The sequence below is a fragment of the Gadus morhua genome, chromosome 5 (genome assembly GCF_902167405.1).
Source record: "Gadus morhua chromosome 5, gadMor3.0, whole genome shotgun sequence".
Classification (NCBI taxonomy): domain Eukaryota; kingdom Metazoa; phylum Chordata; class Actinopteri; order Gadiformes; family Gadidae; genus Gadus; species Gadus morhua.
Window position 1 is genome coordinate 20,075,719 of NC_044052.1, and position 23,316 is coordinate 20,099,034.

A 23,316-nucleotide genomic window follows, 5' to 3' on the forward strand; every position below is an offset into this window, starting at 1 on the left:
AGAGATTAGTTATTTGAGCGGTTAAGTACGCTTCCATTATTCCTATCCTCTCCCTACGGCGCCTCCTGAAGGAACAACTCATCATTGTGTGCTCAAGGGTCAAAGGTCGCTGGGTTCCGCCTCGCTGTCGGAGGGGGGGTTCGTTGCTTCCGTTGTGATGAGCCTCCCCCCCCCCCCCCCCCCCCGCCCCGGTGGAGGGGCCGTGGACCAGAGGGTGCGTGGGCGGGCCGGGACAACCACCACGTCACTGACCTCCAGCTGGGTTCAAAGGACGTTAGCCCTGCCCAGCCGCCTTGCCCCGCTGCTGGGGGGAGCCAACGTCAGCCCCAGCCCTCAGTCAGGTGCAGTAGCTCGCAGACCGCCCAGCGTCTCCGCTCCGTCTCTCTCTGCTCTGAGAGAACTTTCTACTGTAGCTGTTTGAAAACACTCCAAGCCAAGATGCCTAAAACAGTAAGATCTTCTACTTTGGTTCCTCGGTGGGGGATTTAGTTCAAACTAAATGCAGTTATGTAAGGTGAAACAATGATGACATAATGACATGACGATGGGTTTAATGACGTCCCCCCCTTATGTCTTCTGTCTGGTGTTTGTAACGGGACAATGTTTGATTTGATGCTCGTACCGTGTTGGATAGAGCTGTGTTCTGCTTGGCTCTTGACACCAAGTCATAAGAACCCAGCCACTTATCTTCAAGGACGTCGTGACTCGTGACATAATGAATGGAGACACTAAAGGTCTAAAGGTATTTGCCGTTCAACCCAAAGTCAGTTGGCACAGATCGCTGACTTCAGTTCAACTACATCAACAACTGCAGAACTCTGTAATATTCCATGAAGTGAAGAGAACAAATATGTTTGTCAGGGTTTATTGTGGCATTCTTGTGTGGCAACTTGCAAGAGGGACCTAGCCCTCTTGGAATTTACTCATTAACCAGATGGTGTTTGCAGTTTGACCCCTGTCCCATCGTAGCATCACATCGTACAACAATACCAGAGGAAAGAGGGGCGCATGGGCCCGCTGGGCACTTTAAACCCCCATGAGATCACCTGGTATTGGGACCGGGTCGGGCTACAGTAGGGGTAGGGGTTAGGGGTGGAGATAGGGTTAGGCTACAGTGGGGTTAGGTGTTAGGGGTTGGATTGGGGGTTGAGATAGGGTTAGGCTACAGTGGGGTTAGGTGTTAGGGGTTGGATTGGGGGTTGAGATAGGGTTAGGGTACAGTAGGGTTAGGGTTGAGATAGGGTTAGGGTACAGTAGGGTTAGGGGTTAGGGGTTTAGAGGGTGGTTAGGCTTTAGTGGGGTTAGGTGTTAGGGTTTGGATAGGGTTAGGCTACAGTAGGGTTATGGTAGGGGTTAGGGCTTGAGATAGGGTTAGGGTACAGTAGGGTTAGGGTTTGAGATAGCGTTAGGGTACAGTAGGGTTAGGGTTGAGATAGGGTTAGGGTACAGTAGGGTTAGGGGTTAGGGGTTTAGAGGGTGGTTAGGCTTTAGTGGGATTAGGTGTTAGGGGTTGGATAGGGTTAGGCTACAGTAGGGTTAGGGTAGGGGTTAGGGCTTGAGATAGGGTTAGGGTACAGTAGGGTTAGGGTTTGAGATAGGGTTAGGCTACAGTAGGGTTAGGTGTTGAGATAGGGTTAGTGTTAGGTTTAAAGGGAATTTAAGTGTTGGGGGTTAGGGTTAGGTTTTAAGGTGATTTAAGAGTTAGGAGTTATGTTAGGGACCTCAGAGAGATGCTGTGCGTGAAGCTCATAACTCTCCACACAGGCCACTCATGGCTGTATGGTTTGATGTACTTTATGATGTCTTTTGTTGACTCGTTCAACATTTGGTCAAGGGTAAAAAGTGGGGAAGTTCCCCTGCGATACATCGGATACAACTCTGCAAGGGTTCATTTAGATCGTGACTCAACGCAACGAGAGTGAATTTCTGCACTCTTATCGGAACCTCAAGGGTGAACTTTCTTATCGAAGGGTGAATTCTCTGCAGGGTTACCACTGACGTCTGAGTGAGCCCGCAGGGTGGCTCGAGATTAAGTATGCAGAGTACCTTCAAGGGTACGTAGGGTATGCTGCACGCACCTTAGAGTGACGTCCGCGTGGTCAGCACATGCACTACGTACTCAGGCCTTACTCGGCAGGGGAGGAAAGTACTCAAGTACTTATACTCATGAGTCATGTACCAATGTGAGGTGTTTGTACTTGAGTTATACTTTTTCTCCACAAGTATAAGTATTTATCTATCTATTATACTATCAATAATTGAAGTAAGGGTTTGCATAAACCTACTTTTATTTCAGAAACTTGGTGCTACCGTTTCTGGACCACATTTACCACAAACTACTAAAAGTAATACTCTAATAGTACACTGAATGGAGGACAGTTCCTTTATAATTCAGCAAGGCGAAGGATTGGAGTACTTTTCCCACTACGGCCTGTACTGTTGACAGAGCAACTAACTAAACACAGAGCAGGTTAAGAACACCGGCTGATGTATGGTTGGGTGGTGAGGGGGGGGGGGGGGTGAATATATTAGTCTCCATGCCTGAGTGCTCTAACAGATGACAGCGTTTCAAAGTGAAATCATTAACCCAAAGTTGGTTACGTTTTCGTACATGACGGGTACCGACAGTTATTCCACCGCGTGTGGCACAAGTCAATCAAATCATTCAAACTCTATTTGTGTCGAGCACTTCCTGCGGAAACTGCACTACAAAATGCCGAACAAGGGAACAAAAATATTAAGAAGGAGAAGTTATGCTCTCTGTGTTGGTAATGAGTAACTGCCAATCACAAGTCATACATGTCCTGAGGTGGAAACCACAATGTAAAGGTTGTTGCTATGGCGATGGTGGAGGTGGTGGCGGCCATTTTCTGAGCCCCTGGCAGTTCTGTGCCGGATTTGGTGGCATGGTGTGAGGGAATGTCGAGCTGGAGTTACGATGCCATGGTCCGATGTTTCAGGACTTTATCTTTACGACTTGCCGGGTGTGCACTAAAGAGTCACTTCATAAAACAGTTGGGTAACACTTTAATGGGGTCAGGGTTCAATTGTTTAACACCTGAATTTTCCTTTGTTGAAAAGAGAAGGATGTCTTTTAGCACACGTTTCCGTTGAAACGTTCTCCTCCATTAGTTACGCATCTACACCATGTGTTTGTTGTCCCATTTGATCTGTTTTGTAGTGTAGAATAGATAGAAGATAGATAGAATTCAATTGCCAATTTTTTAATATCTCATGATTATCACACCGATTGTGTTCGGGCGGGGGCTTTTATTGTGGCACAGGTAAAAGAAGCATTCTTCTGGGTGTGTTTGACTCGGTTGCTAAGGGGCTGTTCAGCATTGTGCTGGTTGCTAGGGGGCCTGGGAATAATATAACTGCCAGGTCGGAGGAAACTTGGCAGCGCGGCACTATTTTTATATTGTAATCTGCTGTCTTGCAACCTTGCAGCCCCTTGGCAAGGATAGTCCAGAGTCCGGCCAGATAGCAGCAGGGAAACGTGGACTCATGGACCGCATTAACACTTAGCTAGGATTAAAACACCTTTAAGACTTAATTGGGAAAAGCTTAAAGCCCATTTAAGACATGTCTTATATAACCTTTAGGGCTTGCTGAAGAATTGAAGAAGAATGGTTCAGGAAATGTTTAAGATGCATTGGTGACATATCCGAGAACTGTTTAAGCCATATTCAAGACCCGTTGACAATCATTTAAGTTAGGTTCTAGGACCTGCATCAACAAATGGAAAGATTTTGGGGTGCACCGGTAACTCACCGAGTAGAGCCCATATAGTCTCTATATGGGCTCAGTCCTTATCGATTTCTGCCTGTGGTCCTTTGCTCTATGTCTTCCCCTCTATCTCCCAGGCCTTTATGTCTATCACTCTATAATAAAAAGCATTACAAATAATGCAAATGCAAGGATTTTAGAATGTTTCGTTTTTTGTCTGATATTTATGAGTACATATAGTTCTTACAGCCTGTGTAGTCCAACTGGTATGTTTTTGCATCAATATCGCCAGGTTAGGAGTTTGATTCCCGACTTTCCATATGCGAATTCATGCACAGCTTGTATTGCATTAACGCTGAAAAACACTTACCTACCTAAGTGTCTCTACCTACCTATCATTACATAGCATAGCATAGCATAGCGTAGCATAACATAGCATAACAATGACTAACATAGCATTACATTGAATAGCAGCATAACATTTACTAACATAGCATAACATTGACCAGCAAACCGTAACATAGCATAGCATTACATAGCATAGCATAACCTAACCTAACTTAACGCATTGTTATGGAGGTGTTGGCTGGGAGGTCATGTGACTAAAGAGAGGCGATGTGTGTTCTGCAGATCAACGTCCGGGTGACCACCATGGACGCAGAGCTCGAGTTCTCCTTCAACCCAAACACCACGGGGAAGCAGCTCTTTGACCAGGTCAGTACCCTAACCACGACCCCTGACCCCTAACCCCTGACCCACCCAAACACCACGGGGAAGCAGCTCTTTGACCGGGTCAGTACCCTAACCCTGACCCCTAACCCTGACCCTTTAACCCCTGACCAACCCAAACACCAAGGAGAAGCAGCTCTTTGACCAGGCCAGTACCCTAACCCTGACCCGACCCCTAACCGACCCAAACACCAAGGAGAAGCAGCTCTTTGACCAGGCCAGTACCCTAACCCTGACCCGACCCCTAACCGACCCAAACACCAAGGAGAAGCAGCTCTTTGACCAGGCCAGTACCCTAACCGACCCAAACACTACCCGGAAGCATTTCCAACCCATAACCAGAGTACCTATCCAGTGCTGGTGGGTGTGGGTAACGGTCTAACCAGTGCTCATGGGTGTGGGTCTAACCTGTGATCCTGATAACACTCCCCTGGTGCTTCCTCTGAGTCACCCTGCTATCGACCCTCCGATTTCCCAGGGATCAGGACACATTCCTCCCTGACTCATCCTGCAGACACACCCTCCACTGTGACCGGGAGAGGAGGTCTGACTGCATCTCTAGGTCTCACTGCGTCTCCAGGTCTCACTGCGTCACTAGGTCTCACTGCGTCACTAGGTCTAACTGCATCTCCAGGTCTAACAGCCTCTCTAGAACTCTCTGCGTCTCGAGGTCTCACGGTGTCTCTAGGTCTCACTACGTCTCACTGCGTCTCTAGGTCTCACTGTGTCTCTAGGTCTCACTGCGTCACTAGGTCTCACTGCGTCACTAGGTCTCACTGCGTCTCTAGGTCTCACTGCGTCACTAGGTCTCACTGCGTCTCTAGGTCTCACGGCGTCTCTAGGTCTCACTGTGTCTCTAGGTCTAACTGCGTCTTTTGGTCTCACTGCGTCTCTTAGTGTCTCTAGGTCTCACTGTGTCTCTAGGTCTAACAGCCTCTCTAGGCCTCTCTGCGTCTCTAGGTCTCTCGGCATCTCTAGGTCTCACTGTGTCTCCAGGTCTCACTGCGTCTTTTTGTCTCACTGTGTCTCCAGCGTCCCTAGGTCTCACTGCGTCTCCAGTTCTCACTGCGTACTATATTGGGGGTTCTCAATCTGTGGGCCGGGAGCCCTCAGAGGGTCCCAAGAAGGACACAAATCCAATTTCCATTCCGCAAAATGATACGTGCCTGCACACAAGTTGTGGATATGCTTCAACACATTATTGGCACGTCATTTCAATATTTAGTTATTCTCGTAATCGAGAAGAATCATTTCAGCAGCCATAGAAAAAACATCAACGCAGCAGATTAGATCCATAAAAATAGAAACATAACTGTAAACAGGCCTTAGATGAGTTTGTTTTATATAAAAGGGCAAAGTGGAGAGGAAAGTAGGGCGATAGGAGAGTCCTTCTGCTAGATGTCTCCCTAGTTCACATGCTTTATCTTATCACTTTCACATGGATTAGTAGATTGTGTTCCCCGGTGGTTTAGGAAGACTTAACCAGCAAAGACGAGTCTACTACGTGAGCCTTCAAATGTAAAGGTAGCAGACCCATAATTAGTGCTACGAGCCACACCTGTGCTGGTCCAATGACTCTACTCTGAGAAAAGCCTCTGTTCGGACCGTCTGTCTGTGTAGAGTTAGCGATAGCTTCCAGGTTGGCATTTCCCCCAGAAAATCATTGTTTGCTTGACCTACCAGTGACATGGCTTTTTGTCGAGAAAAGTTTTTTATTATCCCTTTCAAACCACAGACTGCATTTCTGAATCAGTACACCGTGTTTCATCGAACTGAAGGGATTTATTTATCTGAAAAGTCAAACAGCTATACACGCATGTGACACAGATATGTCGTGACTGCTGAATACACAGGGTAAAACACTCTGGTGATTCACTGACCCTATGACGAGCCAAACCAGATCATGTAGGGAAACCTCTAGTGGAGATATTTAGAACGACAGAACTGCTATATAGGCTCAAACAACAACAGTATAATCTAAGATAAGACATTGAGGCCAGATGGTTCAGTGACCGATTAGATTGTGAGCGTATTATGACAGATGATGCTGTGCTTATAGCATTAAACTGTGATTTTATCACAGATCCTAGATCACACATTGATTGTAGATTTCAGAACAGGACACTCATTAGATAACTCATTTGACCGATTTTAAGATCCTGGAGCAGACAGTGATTGCAGATTTCAGAACAGGTGAATCGTTAGATTACTCATTAGACTGATTTTAAGATCCTAGATCAGACAGTGATGGTAGATTTCAGAACAGTAAGATTTCAGATCACAATGTGATTGTTAGATTACTGATTAGACTATGATTTAAAGACAGATCAGGCTGTGATTGTAGAGTTCCGAACAGTGAGATTCCAGATCAGACCGCACTTGTTAGATGATGAGACTGTGATTTTTGAGAGCCCAGATTTGACCGATTGCTATGATGTATCAGAATGTAACTCTAATGGCTGGATCTGCGTTCTCTGTGTCCAAGGTGGCCAGGACCATCGGCCTGAGGGAGATCTGGTACTTCGGCCTGCAGTATCTGGACAACAAAGGCTTCCAGTCCTGGCTGAAGTTTGACAAGAAGGTAAACAGAGGAAGGACTCGCACAGATGACTGAATGAACGGGTCCTGCCCAGAATCAGTTTTATGCTTTCACGGAAGGAGTTTTACGCGTAGAATAATTCGTTTTCTAAGTCAATTTATAATAATTATTCTTTTGAGGAGAATAATAAATTGCATCTCTTTGTCTAATTACAATTTTTCCATATTTCGAATTGAACATACTTCTACAAAGCCACGCTGAGCTCCACAATGCTATGCTAAGCTGAGTGCTTCTCGGCGGTCGTGCCTCCATCTCTTCACGCTCACACTGCTGTGTTCCTAGTTCATTCATTACACATTCTCACGTCCTCTTCGTCTCCCCCCTATCCCCCCCCCCCCCCCGCCCAGGTGACGGCCCAGGACGTGAGGAAGGAGTCCCCCCTGCTGTTCAAGTTCCGGGCCAAGTTCTACCCGGAGGATGTGGCTGACGAGCTGATCCAGGACGTGACCCAGAAGCTCTTCTTCCTGCAGGTGAAGGATCTGATCCTGGGCGACGAGATCTACTGCCCCCCGGAGTCGGCCGTGCTGCTCGCCTCCTACGCCGTCCAGGCCAAGTTCGGAGACTACAACAAGCATGTTCACGAGCGCGGCTACCTGTCCGGAGACCGGCTGCTGCCCAAGAGGTACGCACGCACACACACACACACACACACACACACACACACACACACACACACACACACACACACACATACACACACCTTATACACACACACACACACACACCTTATACACACACACACACACACACATACACACACCTTATACACACACACACCTTATACACACACACACACACACCTTATACACACACACATACACCTTATACACACACACACACAGCTTACACACACACAAACACACACACAAACACATACAAGCTCATATACGCATACATCCAACACACACACACACATTCACACACACACACACACACACACACACACACACACACACACACACAAACAACCTCATTCTCACACACACACACACACACACACACACACACACACACACACACACACACACACACACACACACACACACACACACACACACACACACACACACACACACACATTATACATGTTATCTCAGTGGTACAATGTCCGGAATGTCACACTGTATCATGCCAATTTAAATGATAATGAAGGGTCAATTAATAAATGATGAAGGGTGAATACATTAATGATCAATTAGGAATGAATAACTTCTAATCAGGAGCCAATTTAGGTCAAAACAAGATTTGGTCTCTTTTTCCGAGTTTTAGTTGGCAACAAAACCCACACATTTGCATCTGTATTTACTGACTATTTAATGAGAATGCCCATGGCTGTACAATGTAATACAATAGGCAATTTAATCAATATTTCTTAGCCGTATCTTACCCACCAATCTCAATGTTTCATTGATTGTTTACGCACAAAACACACAGTTCTGTTAAGCTAGTCGCATTCAGTGTTTAAGTTGGCTTGCTAGCTTGTTTACATACCCAATGAATCCCTTAGCCTTTTTGGCAGAGTACCCCCTTCAACGGCGCAAAAGTCTTTTGGGAGAAAAAAAGTCTTTCATGAAACTTACGACAGATTCTCCTTTCTCCTTCTTTTCAGATTTATGTTTTAACCACTTGTCAGTTTTCTCGATTTTCTATTGTCTAGCTTTCAGAATTTAAACTTGCTCAGGGTGAAAATAAAATTCTAGTTATTTTTCTTGAAACATTTTCTGAGTAGCCCCTGCAGTACTCCAAAGTACCACTAGTGGTACGCGTACCCCTATTTGAGAACCGCTGCCTTAGCTAACCCGGCCACCCTCTGTCTCTGCTGCCCAGGGTTCTGGACCAACACAAGATGTCCAAGGACCAGTGGGAGGAGCGGGTGCAGACCTGGCACAACGAGCACGGCTCCATGGTCAAGTGAGTTCACCTGGAATCCGCTCCACTTGCTCTGACAAACTTGCTGTATGTTGTATGTCCTGGCACTTAATGTACGCCCTTATTGTATGTTGTACGTCCTGGCACTTAATGTACGCCCTTATTGTATGTTGTACGTCCTGGCACTTAATGTACGCCCTTATTGTATGTTGTACGTCATGGCAGTTAATTTACGCATCTATTGTGTGTTGTATGTCGTTGCGCTTAAAAATAGTACTAAACAGTAACAATTGTTAGTGCTTCACTGTCCTCCAGTTTACCCACTATTATGATTGCCATATTCAATGAAAAGATTATTTAAAAACAAATTAATTTAGAATAGGCCACAATACAATAGAATAACTGTTTTAAAGTGTTTAAACTTTTATCTAGTGTTATGTAGTGTTGATAAATGTCAATAAATGGCCTAAAATGGCCGACCTAACTGCCGAGCGTGTGGCCCACAGAGAGGAAGCAGTGCTGGAGTACCTGAAGATCACCCAGGACCTGGAGATGTATGGCGTCAACTTCTTCGAGATCAAGAACAGGAAGAGCACGGACCTGTGGCTGGGCGTGGACGCCCTGGGCCTCAACATCTACGGCAAGGCGGACAAGTGAGTTCCCGCTCTGCCTCACCTCCAGGACGTAGAGGAGCCTCGGGACCTCTTAACGTCATCGGCCTTGTTAGCTAAAATTGCTTAGTGAGGTGAAAGAGCTGCTTCCCCGTGGTGTTTGGGTGGTTCAGGGGTCAGGGTTAGGGTACTAACCTGGTCAAAGAGTTGCTTCCCCGTGGTGTCATGCGATGCCCTTTGATAGTGCCATCCTCAATTTCGTTTGCCTCGAAAAATGACCAACAGTCAACGCCCCCAGCTGACCAAGCCCATGTTCCAAGGAAAGGACCTTATAAACGTCATAAAGGACCTTATAAATGTTATCAAGGACTTTATAAATGTATAAAGTGTATAAAGGAAGGCACGTGATCCCCAAAGGAAAGGAGCCTATATAAACGATGTCCCCCCTGGTGGTGAGATCCGGTAGTTCAACATGGACATCAGATTGCAGGTAGTGGTCTGAAGTAGTGTCAGAAGAAGATAAGACTACTACCCTGGTTCATAACACGCAGACTCATAATTTAGGGCTACGAGGTACAACTGTGTCTGGTGATTTCCCTCTATGGAAATCAGACTAACTTCCAACAGCTTTGGCTGGAGTTCACGCACGGTTTACATTGGGTAGGACAGTAGGTGTGTCTGTGTGTGTGTGTGTGCGTGTGTGTGTGACGTGTGTGTGTGTGTCTGTGTGACTGAGGTCACTAACCCCAGCCTACCCCTCCCCCCCCCCCTCCCAGCACGTTTGACCGCCAGACCAATGGTTTGTGTTCACAGAGTTCATTGGCCCAGTTGTGTCCATGTGTGTTTTGACATCACACTGATAGCAATTTAAATAATGTTTGCCTATTGAGTCGAGGGACAGAGGTCTTATTCCTTAATGCGTATATTTGTCTTGATTTTTATTCTCTGTTTTGGGTTTTTGTAGTTTTCCTATTTGCCTTAACTGTTATGTTGTATTCATTTCCATGCTTGTCATGTCTTGTCCATGTGTTAACCTTTAGTCATTTTTGGTGTCTTTACTATCAGGATTTGAAAGATGAGCCCTGGACTCTGTGTGTATCTATATATATATATATATATATATATATATATAGATATTTGCACTAACTATCTGCTCCAATACAAAAACAATTTAGGGCTCTCTTAAAAAAACCTCTGTTAAAACCATTAAAAACTCTCTTAAAACCATTAAAAACTCTCTTTGAACCATTCAATTCTGCTCTTTCCCCCAGGCTCACTCCTAAGATCGGTTTCCCCTGGAGCGAAATCCGCAACATCTCCTTCAACGACAAGAAGTTCATCATCAAGCCCATCGACAAGAAAGCGCCGGTGAGTGTCCGGTAATGCTCCTCTGAACTGAAGAACAGTGACGCACAGTGTTCACTGTCAGATCTACGAAACAATGTAGAACAATTATAAACATGTGTCGTGCCTTTGTTTGAGCAGACTTTTTTGCGAAGTGTTTTGCCGGTTATTCGAGTAATCACGATAAAAAATATAATAATACGCCTACTAATTTCAAACCAGCAAAATATGTGACCAGATGCAGATGCAGTGTTGTGCCTGAACGCGTTCATTGAACGATAGTTCATGAACTCGTTCATATTTTCGGCGAACGCGAACTGAACGTACTGTATTACTGCCTGATGAACGTTACTGTGAACTCGTTCATTCTGGTGTCTGTGAACGGCACGCGAACTCCGTTTAACTTCGTTCAATTGGGGGGTTATTTGTTTATCAACACGGCGGATGCGCGCGCAGAAGGAGAACATTTGTTTGACCGGTTGTTGGTTACCTCCGTGTGGTTAATTTGCAGTTGCGGTGTTGTCAGCTTACTGTTACATTAAACTGCAATCAGAAAATGCGGTTATATGCTATATACCCTATAGTGTCTGTGGTGTAAATGCTGGGACGAATTAAAAAATATAAATACACTTTATGTTGAAAGTATAGACCGTCCCGATTCCCATTGAAACGAATGGCGCGGTGATTATTCTTCAAAACGAGATCTGTTAAATCGTGAAAAATGAATCAAACTGTAATCAGACAACACGGTTATATGCTATAGACCCTAGAGTATCTGTGGTATAAAGGCTGAGACTAATTTCGAATTATAAATATGTACAATCCATAACGTTAGCTCTCTGGCTCATAGCTCAGCGGACTAGAATACCTCCTTGAATCATTGCTTGTTGGCCGGAAACGGAAATGGGGGGTTGCAGTCTTTTCGCTCGGTTCTCCGACTCAACAGTAGGGCTAGAACCGAGCGAAAAGACTACAACCAAATTTGAACTACAACCAAACTAGTTCCCTTCCCGCTTCCGGCCAACGAGCAATGAGTCTTCCAACCGAAATCAATGGGATTTACAAAATGCGCTAAATGTACAATAAAACACGATAGAAACTGTATTTCGCTACGATGCTTGATTCAACCACTCTATTTCATCCTAGACAAATCACGAAGTGTACTCGATGTTCAAAATACCGGAAAAAAATAATATTATTGAAAATAATATTAATAAAACATATTGAAAAAAAGAACTATGAACTAGTTCATTTTTTGGAACTGTGAACTTAGTTCAAATCTTTTGAATTATGAACGTTGAACTGAACTAGTTCATTTTAAAATTTGTGAACTGAACTTTGAACTAGTTCACGTAGAAAGTGAACTATCCCAACACTGACCAGATGCTCTTGAGCACAAGTGCTCACATCCATGCCCCCCCCCCCCCCCCCCCCCCCCCCTCACCTCACTGTTGTCACATATACTTTATAGTCACTTGAAGCGCTTCACAGGTTCGAATTCGACCCACGTGCAAACATGTTGTACTCTATTTTCTAGGACTTGCGTTGGTATCTTTATTTACCTCCTGCCATCGAATAATAAATAAATGGTAAAGAGATAAGCGATGAAAATCATGGACTAATATCGTATAGTTATCAATATCATAAATTGTACTGATAGTTTACTCATGTTTATTGTATGTTGTATGTACGTCCTGGCAGTTAAAAATAGAACTTAGCATGTTGTAGCATCTTATTCTAGCTATCTTTGTTGTCTTGATAAAGGGCTAACCTAGTGATTGTTAGTGCTCGGCACTTGGTTCTATGAACATCCTTACTGTACCGACAGCGATATAATGATTCTCTTTCTTCTGACAAATGTACTTATTGCAAGTCACTTTGGACTCAATGTAAATGTGAATGACGAAGTAATTCCAATTTCCACGTTACGAGTCGGTGTGTGACGCATGTGTTGCGCACAGGACTTTGTGTTCTACGCGCCGCGTCTGCGCGTGAACCGCTGCATCCTGCAGCTGTGCATGGGGAACCACGAGCTGTACATGCGCCGCCGCAAGCCCGACACCATCGAGGTGCAGCAGATGAAGGCCCAGGCCAACGAGGAGAAGCTGCAGAAGAAGATCGAGAGGTGGGCCACACACAGAAAAACACACTCAAACACACAGACACACAAACAAACAGGCAAACAGGCAAATAAATGAACACACAAACAGGCAAACACACACACACACACACACACACACACACACACACACACACACACACACACACACACACACACACACACACACACGCACACACAGAAACACAAAGAAATGAACGCACAAACAAACAGGCCAGCAAACTAACTAACAAACAAACACAAAAACACACAAACAAACACACAAACACACTGACAGTAAAACAAGCAAACAAGCAAACAAGCAAACTCACAAGCAAACACACAAACACACTCTCGGTGTAAGAATCTCAGGGAGGGTTGGAAGATATGCATCATGGGGTGTCCACGCCGTGAAGGTGAACATCCATGTTGGGTTCCGCAGAGACAATCTGGAGGGGGAGAAGAGGAAGCGGGCGGCCATCGAGAAGGAGAAGGCGGAGATGGAGAGGGAGAAGCGCGACCTGATGACCCGGCTGGCGCAGTACGAGGAGACCACGAAGAAGGCCGAGCGAGGTCAGGACACACCAAAAGGCCGACACGACTATCCATACTAACTATGACTCGACTGTTAATTTTTTGGTTCAAACTCTGCCCTCTACCCGGTGGTTTACCGGGTAGAGCGCGTGCCATTAAGGCTCAGTCATGATCGCAGCGACCCGGGTTTGATTCCTCCCCGTGGTCATTTGCCGCATGTCCCCCTCCTCTATCTCCAATACATTCCTGTCTATCTCACTCTTATCATAAAGCAAAAATAATCCAATAAAATAACTAATTAATTGCCCACTTAAAGTAAGTAATAACATCACAACATGTTATTTAAGGATGACGCAACGTACTTGGAGACAAGTTAATCAGTAATGACCATATCAGGGATTTTATCATCATCATCATCATCATCATCATCAAAAAAGTCACTGAACGAGAGAAAACAATCAACCCAAACCAAACCCAGTGGGAGGTGGCTCCCTCTGCTGGTGAGGTGTTGAATTAATGAATCGCCCCGTACTGATTAATTAAGAAGAAGAAAGACTGAAGCGTAGTTTTCCTTAGCTCAGGGTTGGGACCCCGGCCGAATTGCCAATGTGGTCGAGACCCCGAGGCCGTGAATATTACTACAACTTAACAACTGAACCAGAAACTCAGACCAACCACTTGTGATGCCATCAGCGTACGTTCACAGGGATGCTAACATTAACGGCTAAACAATGTATCACGAAGCTGAGCCATCTTTGGAAGAGTTTTGAACCCTAAGTGTAAGGACCTCTGTAACTAGGCCCTTAATTAATTACATATTTACATTATATTATATTTTTTTTTTTGTTTAAGTTGTACAGTACTGTTGATCTACTCCATTTACCAGAGGTCCTTACTTAAGCATAAAGGGCCCAAAAGGCTCCAGACCCCATGTTGAGGCCCCTGGGGCCCCAGAACCTCTAGCCCCCCACCCGACCCCAGAGGAGGCCCCAGGTGGCTGGGTGGACAGGTGTGTCCCCCCAGTAGAGGCCCCTGGGGCCCCAGAACCTCTAGGCTCCCCCCCGTCCCCAGAGGAGGCCCCAGGTGGCGGGGGTGATCGGTGTGTCCCCTCTGGAGAGGCTGTGCTCTGACCTCCTCCTCCTCCTCCTCCTCCTCCTCCTCCTCCTCCTCCTCCTCCTCCTCCTCCTCCTCCTCCTCCTTCTCCTCCCCCAGACCTCCAGGAGCAGCTGGAGCGGGGCCTGCGGCTGGAGGAGGAGCGGAGGAGGGTGGAGCAGGAGGCGGCGCGTCTGGAGACGGAGCGCATGGAGGCCATCATCGCCAAGGAGGAGCTCCTCCGTCAGGCGGCGGACCAGATGAACAGCCAGGAGCAGCTGGTGAGGAGAGGGGGGGGGGGGGGGGGGGGGGGGTGGAGGAGGAGGATGTGGAGGAGGTAGGGGGTTGGAGGTGGAGGAGAACTGGTGAAGGTAGGGTGGCGGAGGAGGTGATGGGAGGCGGTGATGGTGTTGGAGGTGCTCGATGAGTGGGATTAGGGGTAGGGGGTAAGGTGGTGGTGCTGGAGATAGGTGGTGGTGGTGGTGGAGGATGTGATGTGAAGAGGAGGTGGTGGTGGTAGAGGCTCGTGGAGGCAGGAGGTGGTGGTGATGGAGGAGGAGACAGTGATGGAGGTACTGTATTGTAATATGTGACGAGGCACAGTAATACAGTACCGGCTAACTGGACCAGAAGTAAAAATGCTGAAGCTGAACTGTGACTTGTTTGTGGGACACGAGGGTTTAATGACAACAGCCGGACGTACGCTCCACGCTACCTTCATTAGCGGCGGCTCTAAAATGTCGCGTTAATCCCGTGTAAGTACAGTACGCCGCCCTACAGGAAGCAGATGTGTTCCTTACATTAGCGCCGACGTGGGTGCTCACCTGGGGATGTACTGTAGGTCCACGTGTCCATGGCCGACTTTGAACCATCTCCGTCTCTCCCTCCCAAAGTCTGCAGAGCTGGCGGAGTTCAGCGCTAAGATCGCCATCTTGGAGGAGGCCAAGCGGTCCAAAGAGGAGGAGGCGGACTCCTGGCAGAACAAGGTGAGGAGCCGGGGCCGGCGCGGGCCGGACGTGGGCTCCAGACACGCCCCGTCGCATTGCTCGGTCACAGGGCATGACAGCATGCATGCACGCGTACATAAACACACACACACACACACACAGCCACACAGACGGGCACACGCACTGACACACACACTTACACACAGACAGACACGCCCACACACACACACACACACAGACGCACGCACGCGCACGCACGCACATAGACACACGCACACACACACAGCCACACAGACGGGCACACGCACTGACACACACACATACACACACACAGACCCGCCCACACACACACACAGACGCACGCACGCGCACGCACGCACACAGACACACGCACACACACGCACACACACCGCTGCTCACTGAAACTTTGAGCGGTTAGGATCTTCTGCTGATCCGAAGTATAGGTTCATCTGGTGATAAGGGCGCGCTTTTAATAAAACTTTATTTATACCGAACTTTTCGTACATGACGGCAATTTGAATTCAAACAAGGGAAACGACCCAACAAGCAGAACAAGAAGTGAGTTTTATTACACTCATATCCAGTGAATGGATGGACGAGGAGTCACTAACTCCTCCTCTGCTCCTCCCCAGGCGAGGGAGGTCGAGGAGGACCTCTGCAGGACCAAGGAGGAGCTGCACTCCGTGATGACCTCCCCCACCGTCCTGGCCCCCGTGGCCCTCGCCTACCCCCCACCGGCCCCCGCCTCCCACCACTCCTCCTCCTCCTCCTCCTCCTCTTCCTCCTCGGGCAGCGAGAGCGACCACGAGGAGCACAACGAGGAGAACAGCAGCTACAGCGCCGAGCTGCAGCCGCAGGAGAACGCCGATCACCGGCGCGAGGAGGAGCGCCTCACAGAGGCTGACAAGAACGAGCGGCTGCAGAGACAGCTGCAGGTGAGGCTGGGGGGGGGGCCTCCAGGGGGCCGGGCTGCCGTGCCCCTACATGGGGGTCCCCTTTATGGGGGTTCACCCCTACACGGGGTCCCCTTTATGAGGGGTCAGATTGGGCTCAGAGCCCGGGTAATAGTCACCCTATAGGAGTCATAACAGGCCTGGTAAACAGTCATAACAGAGGCCTGATAAACAGTCACCCTATAGGAGTCATAACAGGCCTGGTTAACAGTCATAACAGAGGCCTGATAAACAGTCACCCTATAGGAGTCATAACAGGCCTGGTTAACAGTCATAACAGAGGCCTGGTAAACAGTCATAACAGAAGCCTGGTAATCAGTCAACCTATAAGAGTCATAACAGGCCTGGTAAACAGTCATAGCAGAGGCCTGGTAATCAGTCATAACAGAGGCCTGGTAAACAGTCATAACAGAGGCCTGGTAAACAGTCACCATGTAGGAGTCATAACAGGCCTGGTAAACAGTCATAACAGAGGCCTGGTAAACAGTCAACCTATAGGAGTCATAACAGGCCTGGTAAACAGTCATAACAGAGGCCTGGTAAACAGTCAACCTATAGGAGTCATAACAGGCCTGGTAAACAGTCATAACAGAGGCCTGGTAATCAGTCAACCTATAAGAGTCATAACAGGCCTGGTAAACAGTCATAGCAGAGGCCTGGTAATCAGTCATAACAGAGGCCTGGTAAACAGTCATAACAGAGGCCTGGTAAACAGTCACCATGTCGGAGTCATAACAGGCCTGGTAAACAGTCATAACAGAGGCCTGGTAAACAGTCAACCTATAGGAGTCATAGCAGGCCTGGTAAACAGTCATAACAGAGGCCTGGTAAACAGTCAACCTATAGGAGTCATAACAGGCCTGGTAAACAGTCATAACAGAGGCCTGGTAAACAGTCACCATGTAGGAGTCGCTACAGAGGCCTGGTAAACAGTCACCCAGTGGGAGTCATAACAGAGGCCTGGGTAACAGTCACCCTACAGGAGTCACTATAGAGGCCAGGTAACCAGTCACCCAGTAGGAGTCATCACAGAGTATTCCTGCCTGGAGGTCAACATGGCCTGGTTAACCCCCAGGTGGGATGGCTGTTTGCGAGCCTGATGACAGGACCTCTTTAAGGGACAAAGTAGACTGGGCGTCAGAACCAGAATTGGTTTTACCGTCTTTCCCACGGCGTAACCTAAGGCTGGACTCAGGAGCTCGGTAAACAGTCGTCTCATCAGCCTTTCCAGGTATTGGTGTCCGGCCCAGGCTCTGTGGCCTCTCCCCCCTGGAGTTGTGTCATGGCTGAGTACGACTGCTGGAGGCCAGAGAGAGGAAACCCTCTACTGGGTGGTTTGACAGGTGTCTGTCAGTTCACATGTTCATGCTCCTTGATGTTTCACAGTATATAGACTCAAGGAAACACTACAGTGGCACCTTATGTGCCCGTTAACAAGTTGTGTGTTTAGTAACAGAAACGGGTTTGAACAAGCACTGGCTGGTAACCGGAAGGTTGCTAGTTCGATCCCCTGCTCCTCCTAGTAGAGTGTCGCGGTTTACCTGGGCAAAGTCGCCTCACCCTAACAGCTCCCGACGAGCTGGCTGTCGCCTTGCATGGCTGACTCCGCCGTCGGTGTGTGGATGTGTGCATGAATGGGTGAATGTTAGGCAACGTTGTAAAGATCTTTGAGTGGCCACTGGTTAGAAAAGCGCTCTGTAAACGCTATGGTTTTAACCCAACTAACCACGACACCCCCCCATCACTGTGTCTGCAGGCGCTCAGCTCAGAGCTGGCCCACGCCCGCGACGACACCAAGAAGACCAGCAACGACCTCCTCCACTCGGAGAACCAGCGCGAGGGCCGGGACAAGTACAAGACGCTGCGGCAGATCCGCATGGGCAACACAAAGCAGAGGGTGGACGAGTTTGAGGCCTTGTAGAGACGCCACCCAGCCCCCTCTCTTATGAATCATTCACCCCCACCCCCACCCACACCAACACCCACACCCACCACCCACGCCCCCACCCAAACACCTGGGACCCTCATCCCAGCGGAGAAAGGAGAAGGGGGGGTTGAAGCGGGCGTGAGGTTCTGGCCCGAGGCCACTGCGGTAGATGTATTTGGTTTAATTTGCATGACCTCTTTTGAAGACTAAGGAAATATTGACTTAGAAGATTAAAAAAAAAAGGTTTTTGTTGTTTCAAGATATGTAATTTCTCTTTGTTCCTTCGCCACTATAGAAATAAAACCAATTAGTGTATGTCTTCTTTTTTTTTATCCAAAGTCAAGTTGGATAATGTTTAATGAACTCTTTGGTCTGAACTTAATGAACGATGTCTGCTGCGTAATGCGTGCGCCCTGAGGCAATAGATTAGCACTGGGAAATGTAGTTTTACTGCGACCCCGACTGCCTTAAAAATGTGCTTTTAATGATACGGGGAAACGCTGCCAACAATCGTCCACCCTGGCTCGCTCGCTCCCGCCGCTCATCACTCTGTGTGTTTGCCTGCATTGATTGAATAAATAGTGACGTTTATGGACGGGTGCCATTCTTTTTTTCGACACTTTATTTCCACTTCTTCTCTCTTATCCGGAACTACATGTTTGTTCCCGTCACTTTTATGGCTCGCCAGATGGTTACTCACTGACCACCGTGTTATGGACCGCTCCATCTACAGAATGAGTCCATAATTCTTCACATATTGTCTGTCCGATCCCAGTGCGTTAATAAAAAGGAACTCTAATATATATTTGAATAGTCTGTCTGTCAATGTCCACCCATTTCCCGATATTGATCAATATCCTTCACTGGAAGAGGGGCCAAGACTAGAGAAAGCATTTGTTATCTGATCTCTCAGTATTGACTCCCATTCGACGGTTGGTTTAGTAAATGATGTTGCTGGACGACTTGGGAACCACGTGGGGTTGAAGGTGTTTAAACACGCCGGGAGCCGCCCGTCAGTGTCTCTCCCTAACAGGATGCAGCACCCCTGTGCCTCGGCCTCCCGGGTCTCCAGCTCTCTCTACTCTGATTTCCTTCACTTTTTGGGGGGGGATAATACTTCAAGTCTTTTCGTAATAGTTCAGGTGTTGGGTCGTCATCACTTTTCTCTTCTCCGGAGTGATTCTATTTAGTCCATGTTTATTTTCTCTTCGCTCTTGCCTTCCAAGTACACGCCGGTGGTGACAAATCGTCCAAATAAGGTCCGCGCCCCACTGCGTGGCGGGGGGGGGGGGGGGGGGTGCGGGGTGCTGAGGATACTGCTCACGGTCCCCGCGGCGCGAGCGCGTCTCATTCCGAGTACAGGCTGCGCGTGGGATCCCCGGTTTGTTTGTTCTTTCTATCCCCCTCCCACCCTCCCTCTCCCCCCCCCCAGCCTCACACCCCCTGCCAATCAGCGGGTCGCGTCAAGGCGGCTCAGTTCTCTGCTCGCGCGCGGAGAGAGCGGGGGTCGGTCGGGGTCTCTGTTCTGACGCGCGCAGGATGAAGCGGCAGAACGCCAGGACCCTCGCGCTCATCGTCAGCATCCTGACCTACCTGGTGGTCGGCGCCGCCGTGTTCGACACGCTCGAGTCCCGCCACGAGAGGAGCCAGAAGCGGCGGCTGGACGCCCGGAGAAACGAGCTCCTCCGCCGGTTCAACCTGAGCCGGGCGAACTTCGAGGAGCTCGAGCTCGTGGTGCTGCAGCTGAAGCCCCACAAGGCGGGTGTGCAGTGGAAGTTCGCGGGCTCCTTTTATTTCGCCATCACTGTGATCACGACCATAGGTAAGGACAAGGTGAAGCTTAAGGTGGATTGAATGCGTCATCTCTAATAGTTACACTATTGCAGGTGACAGGTCCCCCGGTATGGAGATGATGATGGAGCACTATGGTCGGATTTGTTCACCTTTGGGGGTCATTATTGGGATTGAGCCTCGTTCGGTTTAATAGCTTCACAAGGAAGATGATAGAAATGCTTTGAACCTAGTATCAGTTATTTCAAAACAACTGACAAATATATTATAATTATCACCTCGTAACAATATGTTTATAAATTGTAGATAGGTGGGTGTGTATGCGTGTGTGTGTGTGTGTGTGTGTGTGTGTGTGTGTGTGTGTGTGTGTGTGTGTGTGTGTGTGTGTGTGTGTGTGTGTGTGTGTGTGTGTGTGTGCGTGCGTGTGTGTGCCACACATATGTTTCTGTGTGTGTGAGTGTTAATGTGGTATGTGTGCTTGAGTGAGTGTGTGGGATGTTTGTGTGTGTGGATGAGTGTGTGGGGTGTTTGTGGGTGTGGTTGTGTGTGTGGGTGTGTATCTGGTGTGTGAGTGTAGTGTGTGTTGGGGTGGTGTTTTTGTGTGGTGTGTGTGGGTGTGTGCGTGGGTGTGAAGTGTGTGTGTGTGTGTGTGTGTGTGTGTGTGTGTGTGTGTGTGTGTGTGTGTGTGTGTGTGTGTATTTGTGTGTGCGTGTGTGAGTGTTTAATTGTGGCCACCAACCTGGAGCACCGATGTGCATCTGTTAACAGAGATATAAATAACCTGTATGGTGTGGGTGTTTCAGCGTATACTGTATATATATATATATATATATATATATATATATATATATATATGTGTGTTTATATTTATATATAAATACATGTGTGTGTATGTATTTATAGATGTGTATGTATTTATACATGTGTATATTTATACATATGTGTGTGTGTGTGTGTGTGTGTGTGTGAATTTATATGTGTATACACAAATGTGTTTGTGTGTGTGTGTGTGTGTGTGTATGTGTGTGTATGTATTTATATGTACATGTGTTTGTTTCTGTTTCTGTGTGTGTGTATTTATATATACATGTGTGTGTATGTATTTATATATGTGTATATTTATTCATGTGTGTTTGTGTGTGTATTCCTACTTGTGCACTTACCCCTGTGTGTGTGAGTGTGTGTGTGTGTGTGTCTGTGTGCGCGTGTGTGTGTGTGTGTGTGTGTGTGTGTGTGTGCGCGTGTGTGTGTGTGTGTGCGCGTGTGTGTGTGTGTACGCGTGTGTGTGTGTGTGTGTGCGCGTGTGTGTGTACGCGTGTGTGTGTGTGTGTGTGTGTGTGTGTGTGTGTGTGTTACATGTGTACTTACCCCCATGTGTGTGTGTGTGTGTGTGCAGGCTACGGTCACGCGGCCCCCAGCACCGACTCGGGGAAGGTATTCTGCATGTTCTACGCCCTGCTGGGCATCCCCCTGACGCTGGTCATGTTCCAGAGCCTGGGCGAGCGCATCAACACGCTGGTGCGTCACCTGCTGCACCGCGTCAAGCTCCGCCTCCGCCCGCCGGACCGCGCCCGCGTCTCCATGGCCAACATGGTGGCGGTGGGCTTCGTCTCCTGCCTGGGCACGCTCTGCCTGGGCGCCGCCGCCTTCTCCCGCAGCGAGGGCTGGAGCTTCCTGCACGCCTTCTACTACTGCTTCATCACGCTGACCACCATCGGCTTCGGCGACTACGTGGCGCTGCAGAAGGACCAGGCGCTGCAGAACCACCCGCGCTACGTGGCCTTCTGCTTCGTCTACATCCTGCTGGGGCTGACGGTGGTGGGCGCCTTCCTCAACCTGGTGGTCCTCCGCTTCCTCACCATGAACAGCGAGGACGAGCGGCGGGACGCGCAGCGGCGGCGCCACGATGCCCGGCACCGCGATGCCCGGCTGGCCGGGCCGCGGGGAGAGCTGGCGCAGCTCGTGCCCTCGCCCGCGAACGCTAACGCCGCCGCCGCTAACGACGCTAACGCCGCCGCCACCGCCACCGTGACCTCCCCCGGCTCCTCCTCCTTCTCCTCCTCCTCCTCCTCGTCGTTCGCCAAGCCCGGGCGCCGGGAGGAGGAGGAGGCTGGCCTGGCGCGGGCCCCGCCCCCGCGCCGCCGCCGCCGCCGCGGCTACACGGAGGTCCTCCACTTCCAGACCATCTGCTCGTGCCTGTGGTACCGCGGCGACCGGCGCCCGCGCAGTCTGGGGCCGGGGCCCGCGTCCCCCGGCGACGACCTGTCCTTCTCCGACCCCTACCTCAAGGCCGACCGGCGCCCGCCGCCGCGGATCCGCCCAGACCCGTGCTCCGCGGGTTACCTTGGTTACCCGGGGTATCCGGCGTACCCCGACCCGGAGGCGGACACGGCGGGGTGCGTGTGCGGCCCCCGGCACTGCGCCACGGTCGGCTCCGTTGCCGCCGGGGGGCTCCACATGTTCTCGCCCTTCAGGGGGTGTCAGCGACGCAGCTCGGTGTAGGACGGACGGACGGACGGACGGACGGCGGGACCGGGAGCGTTACCCGGGGTCCGACAGACGGGCCCTGCCCACCGCTCAGCAACACGTGGACGTGCGTGGAGCCGGGCCGCCCCCACCCCCGCCCCCCCCCCCGTCCCCCGGGGACGGCATGCGACGCCTGTGACACGCTCGCAGAGGGGTGGGGGGGGAGGCTGCTGGCAGCTAGCAGCTAGCAGCTTAGCATGTGGTTCTTATTGACAGAGGAGTCGGTGTGTGACAGCCGGGAATGAATCATGTGTTGGTTCGTTAGGCCGACTCTCTCCGGCGCATGCGTTCACGCACGTACGCACAGACACACACACACACACACCAACACACAACCACAGACACAGCAACACGTTCGCTCTCCCTCTCGTTCTCTCTCTCTCTCTCTCTGTGTCACACTTGCACTCCCACACACCTTTGCACGCATGTGCCTTTGCACACATTCTCCCCATACACACATACACATGCAAACACACCCACACACACACGCAGCCATGTATCTAATTACACACACGCGGTGCACACAGGGCACAGGTACGCGGGAGA

At 49.2% G+C, this 23,316-nt stretch overlaps 2 protein-coding genes across 3 annotated transcripts; both read left to right on the forward strand.

Moving 5' to 3' along the window:
* Nucleotides 1-266: 266 nt before the first annotated feature.
* Nucleotides 267-19,258, forward strand: ezra (ezrin a). 2 transcript variants are annotated; one of them, XM_030356611.1, is made up of 13 exons: nucleotides 267-450; nucleotides 4,360-4,443; nucleotides 6,944-7,039; nucleotides 7,405-7,679; nucleotides 8,885-8,968; nucleotides 9,433-9,579; nucleotides 10,809-10,905; nucleotides 12,843-13,006; nucleotides 13,422-13,552; nucleotides 14,726-14,886; nucleotides 15,499-15,591; nucleotides 16,206-16,508; nucleotides 18,283-19,258. In XM_030356611.1, exons 1-13 carry the CDS (start codon nucleotides 439-441, stop codon nucleotides 18,445-18,447), a joined length of 1,812 nt encoding a protein of 603 aa, XP_030212471.1. In that variant the 5' UTR covers nucleotides 267-438; the 3' UTR covers nucleotides 18,448-19,258. The 2 variants fall into 2 exon arrangements, with proteins under 2 accessions (XP_030212471.1, XP_030212470.1); XM_030356610.1 differs by lacking the exon at nucleotides 267-450 and having other exon boundaries at nucleotides 4,330-4,443.
* A 689-nt stretch (nucleotides 19,259-19,947) lies between these two features.
* On the forward strand, nucleotides 19,948-22,826 carry kcnk3b (potassium channel, subfamily K, member 3b). Its single transcript, XM_030356612.1, has 3 exons — nucleotides 19,948-20,275; nucleotides 21,641-22,233; nucleotides 22,354-22,826. The coding sequence occupies exons 1-3, from the start codon at nucleotides 19,993-19,995 to the stop codon at nucleotides 22,744-22,746; spliced, it is 1,269 nt and encodes a 422-aa protein (XP_030212472.1). The 5' UTR covers nucleotides 19,948-19,992; the 3' UTR covers nucleotides 22,747-22,826.
* Nucleotides 22,827-23,316: the final 490 nt, after the last annotated feature.

Coding starts and splice junctions, on each gene's coding strand:
- kcnk3b (XM_030356612.1), top strand. CDS start 19,993: ATGAAGCGGCAGAACGCCAGGACCCTCGCGCTCATCGTCAGCATCCTG. Junction 20,276..21,640: donor CACTGTGATCACGACCATAG/GTAAGGACAAGG, acceptor GTGTGTGTGCAG/GCTACGGTCACGCGGCCCCC. Junction 22,234..22,353: donor CGCCCGCGAACGCTAACGCC/GCCGCCGCTAAC, acceptor GAGGAGGAGGAG/GCTGGCCTGGCGCGGGCCCC.
- ezra (XM_030356610.1), top strand. CDS start 4,345: ATGTGTGTTCTGCAGATCAACGTCCGGGTGACCACCATGGACGCAGAG. Junction 4,444..6,943: donor GGAAGCAGCTCTTTGACCAG/GTCAGTACCCTA, acceptor TCTGTGTCCAAG/GTGGCCAGGACCATCGGCCT. Junction 14,887..15,498: donor TGAACAGCCAGGAGCAGCTG/GTGAGGAGAGGG, acceptor TCCCTCCCAAAG/TCTGCAGAGCTGGCGGAGTT.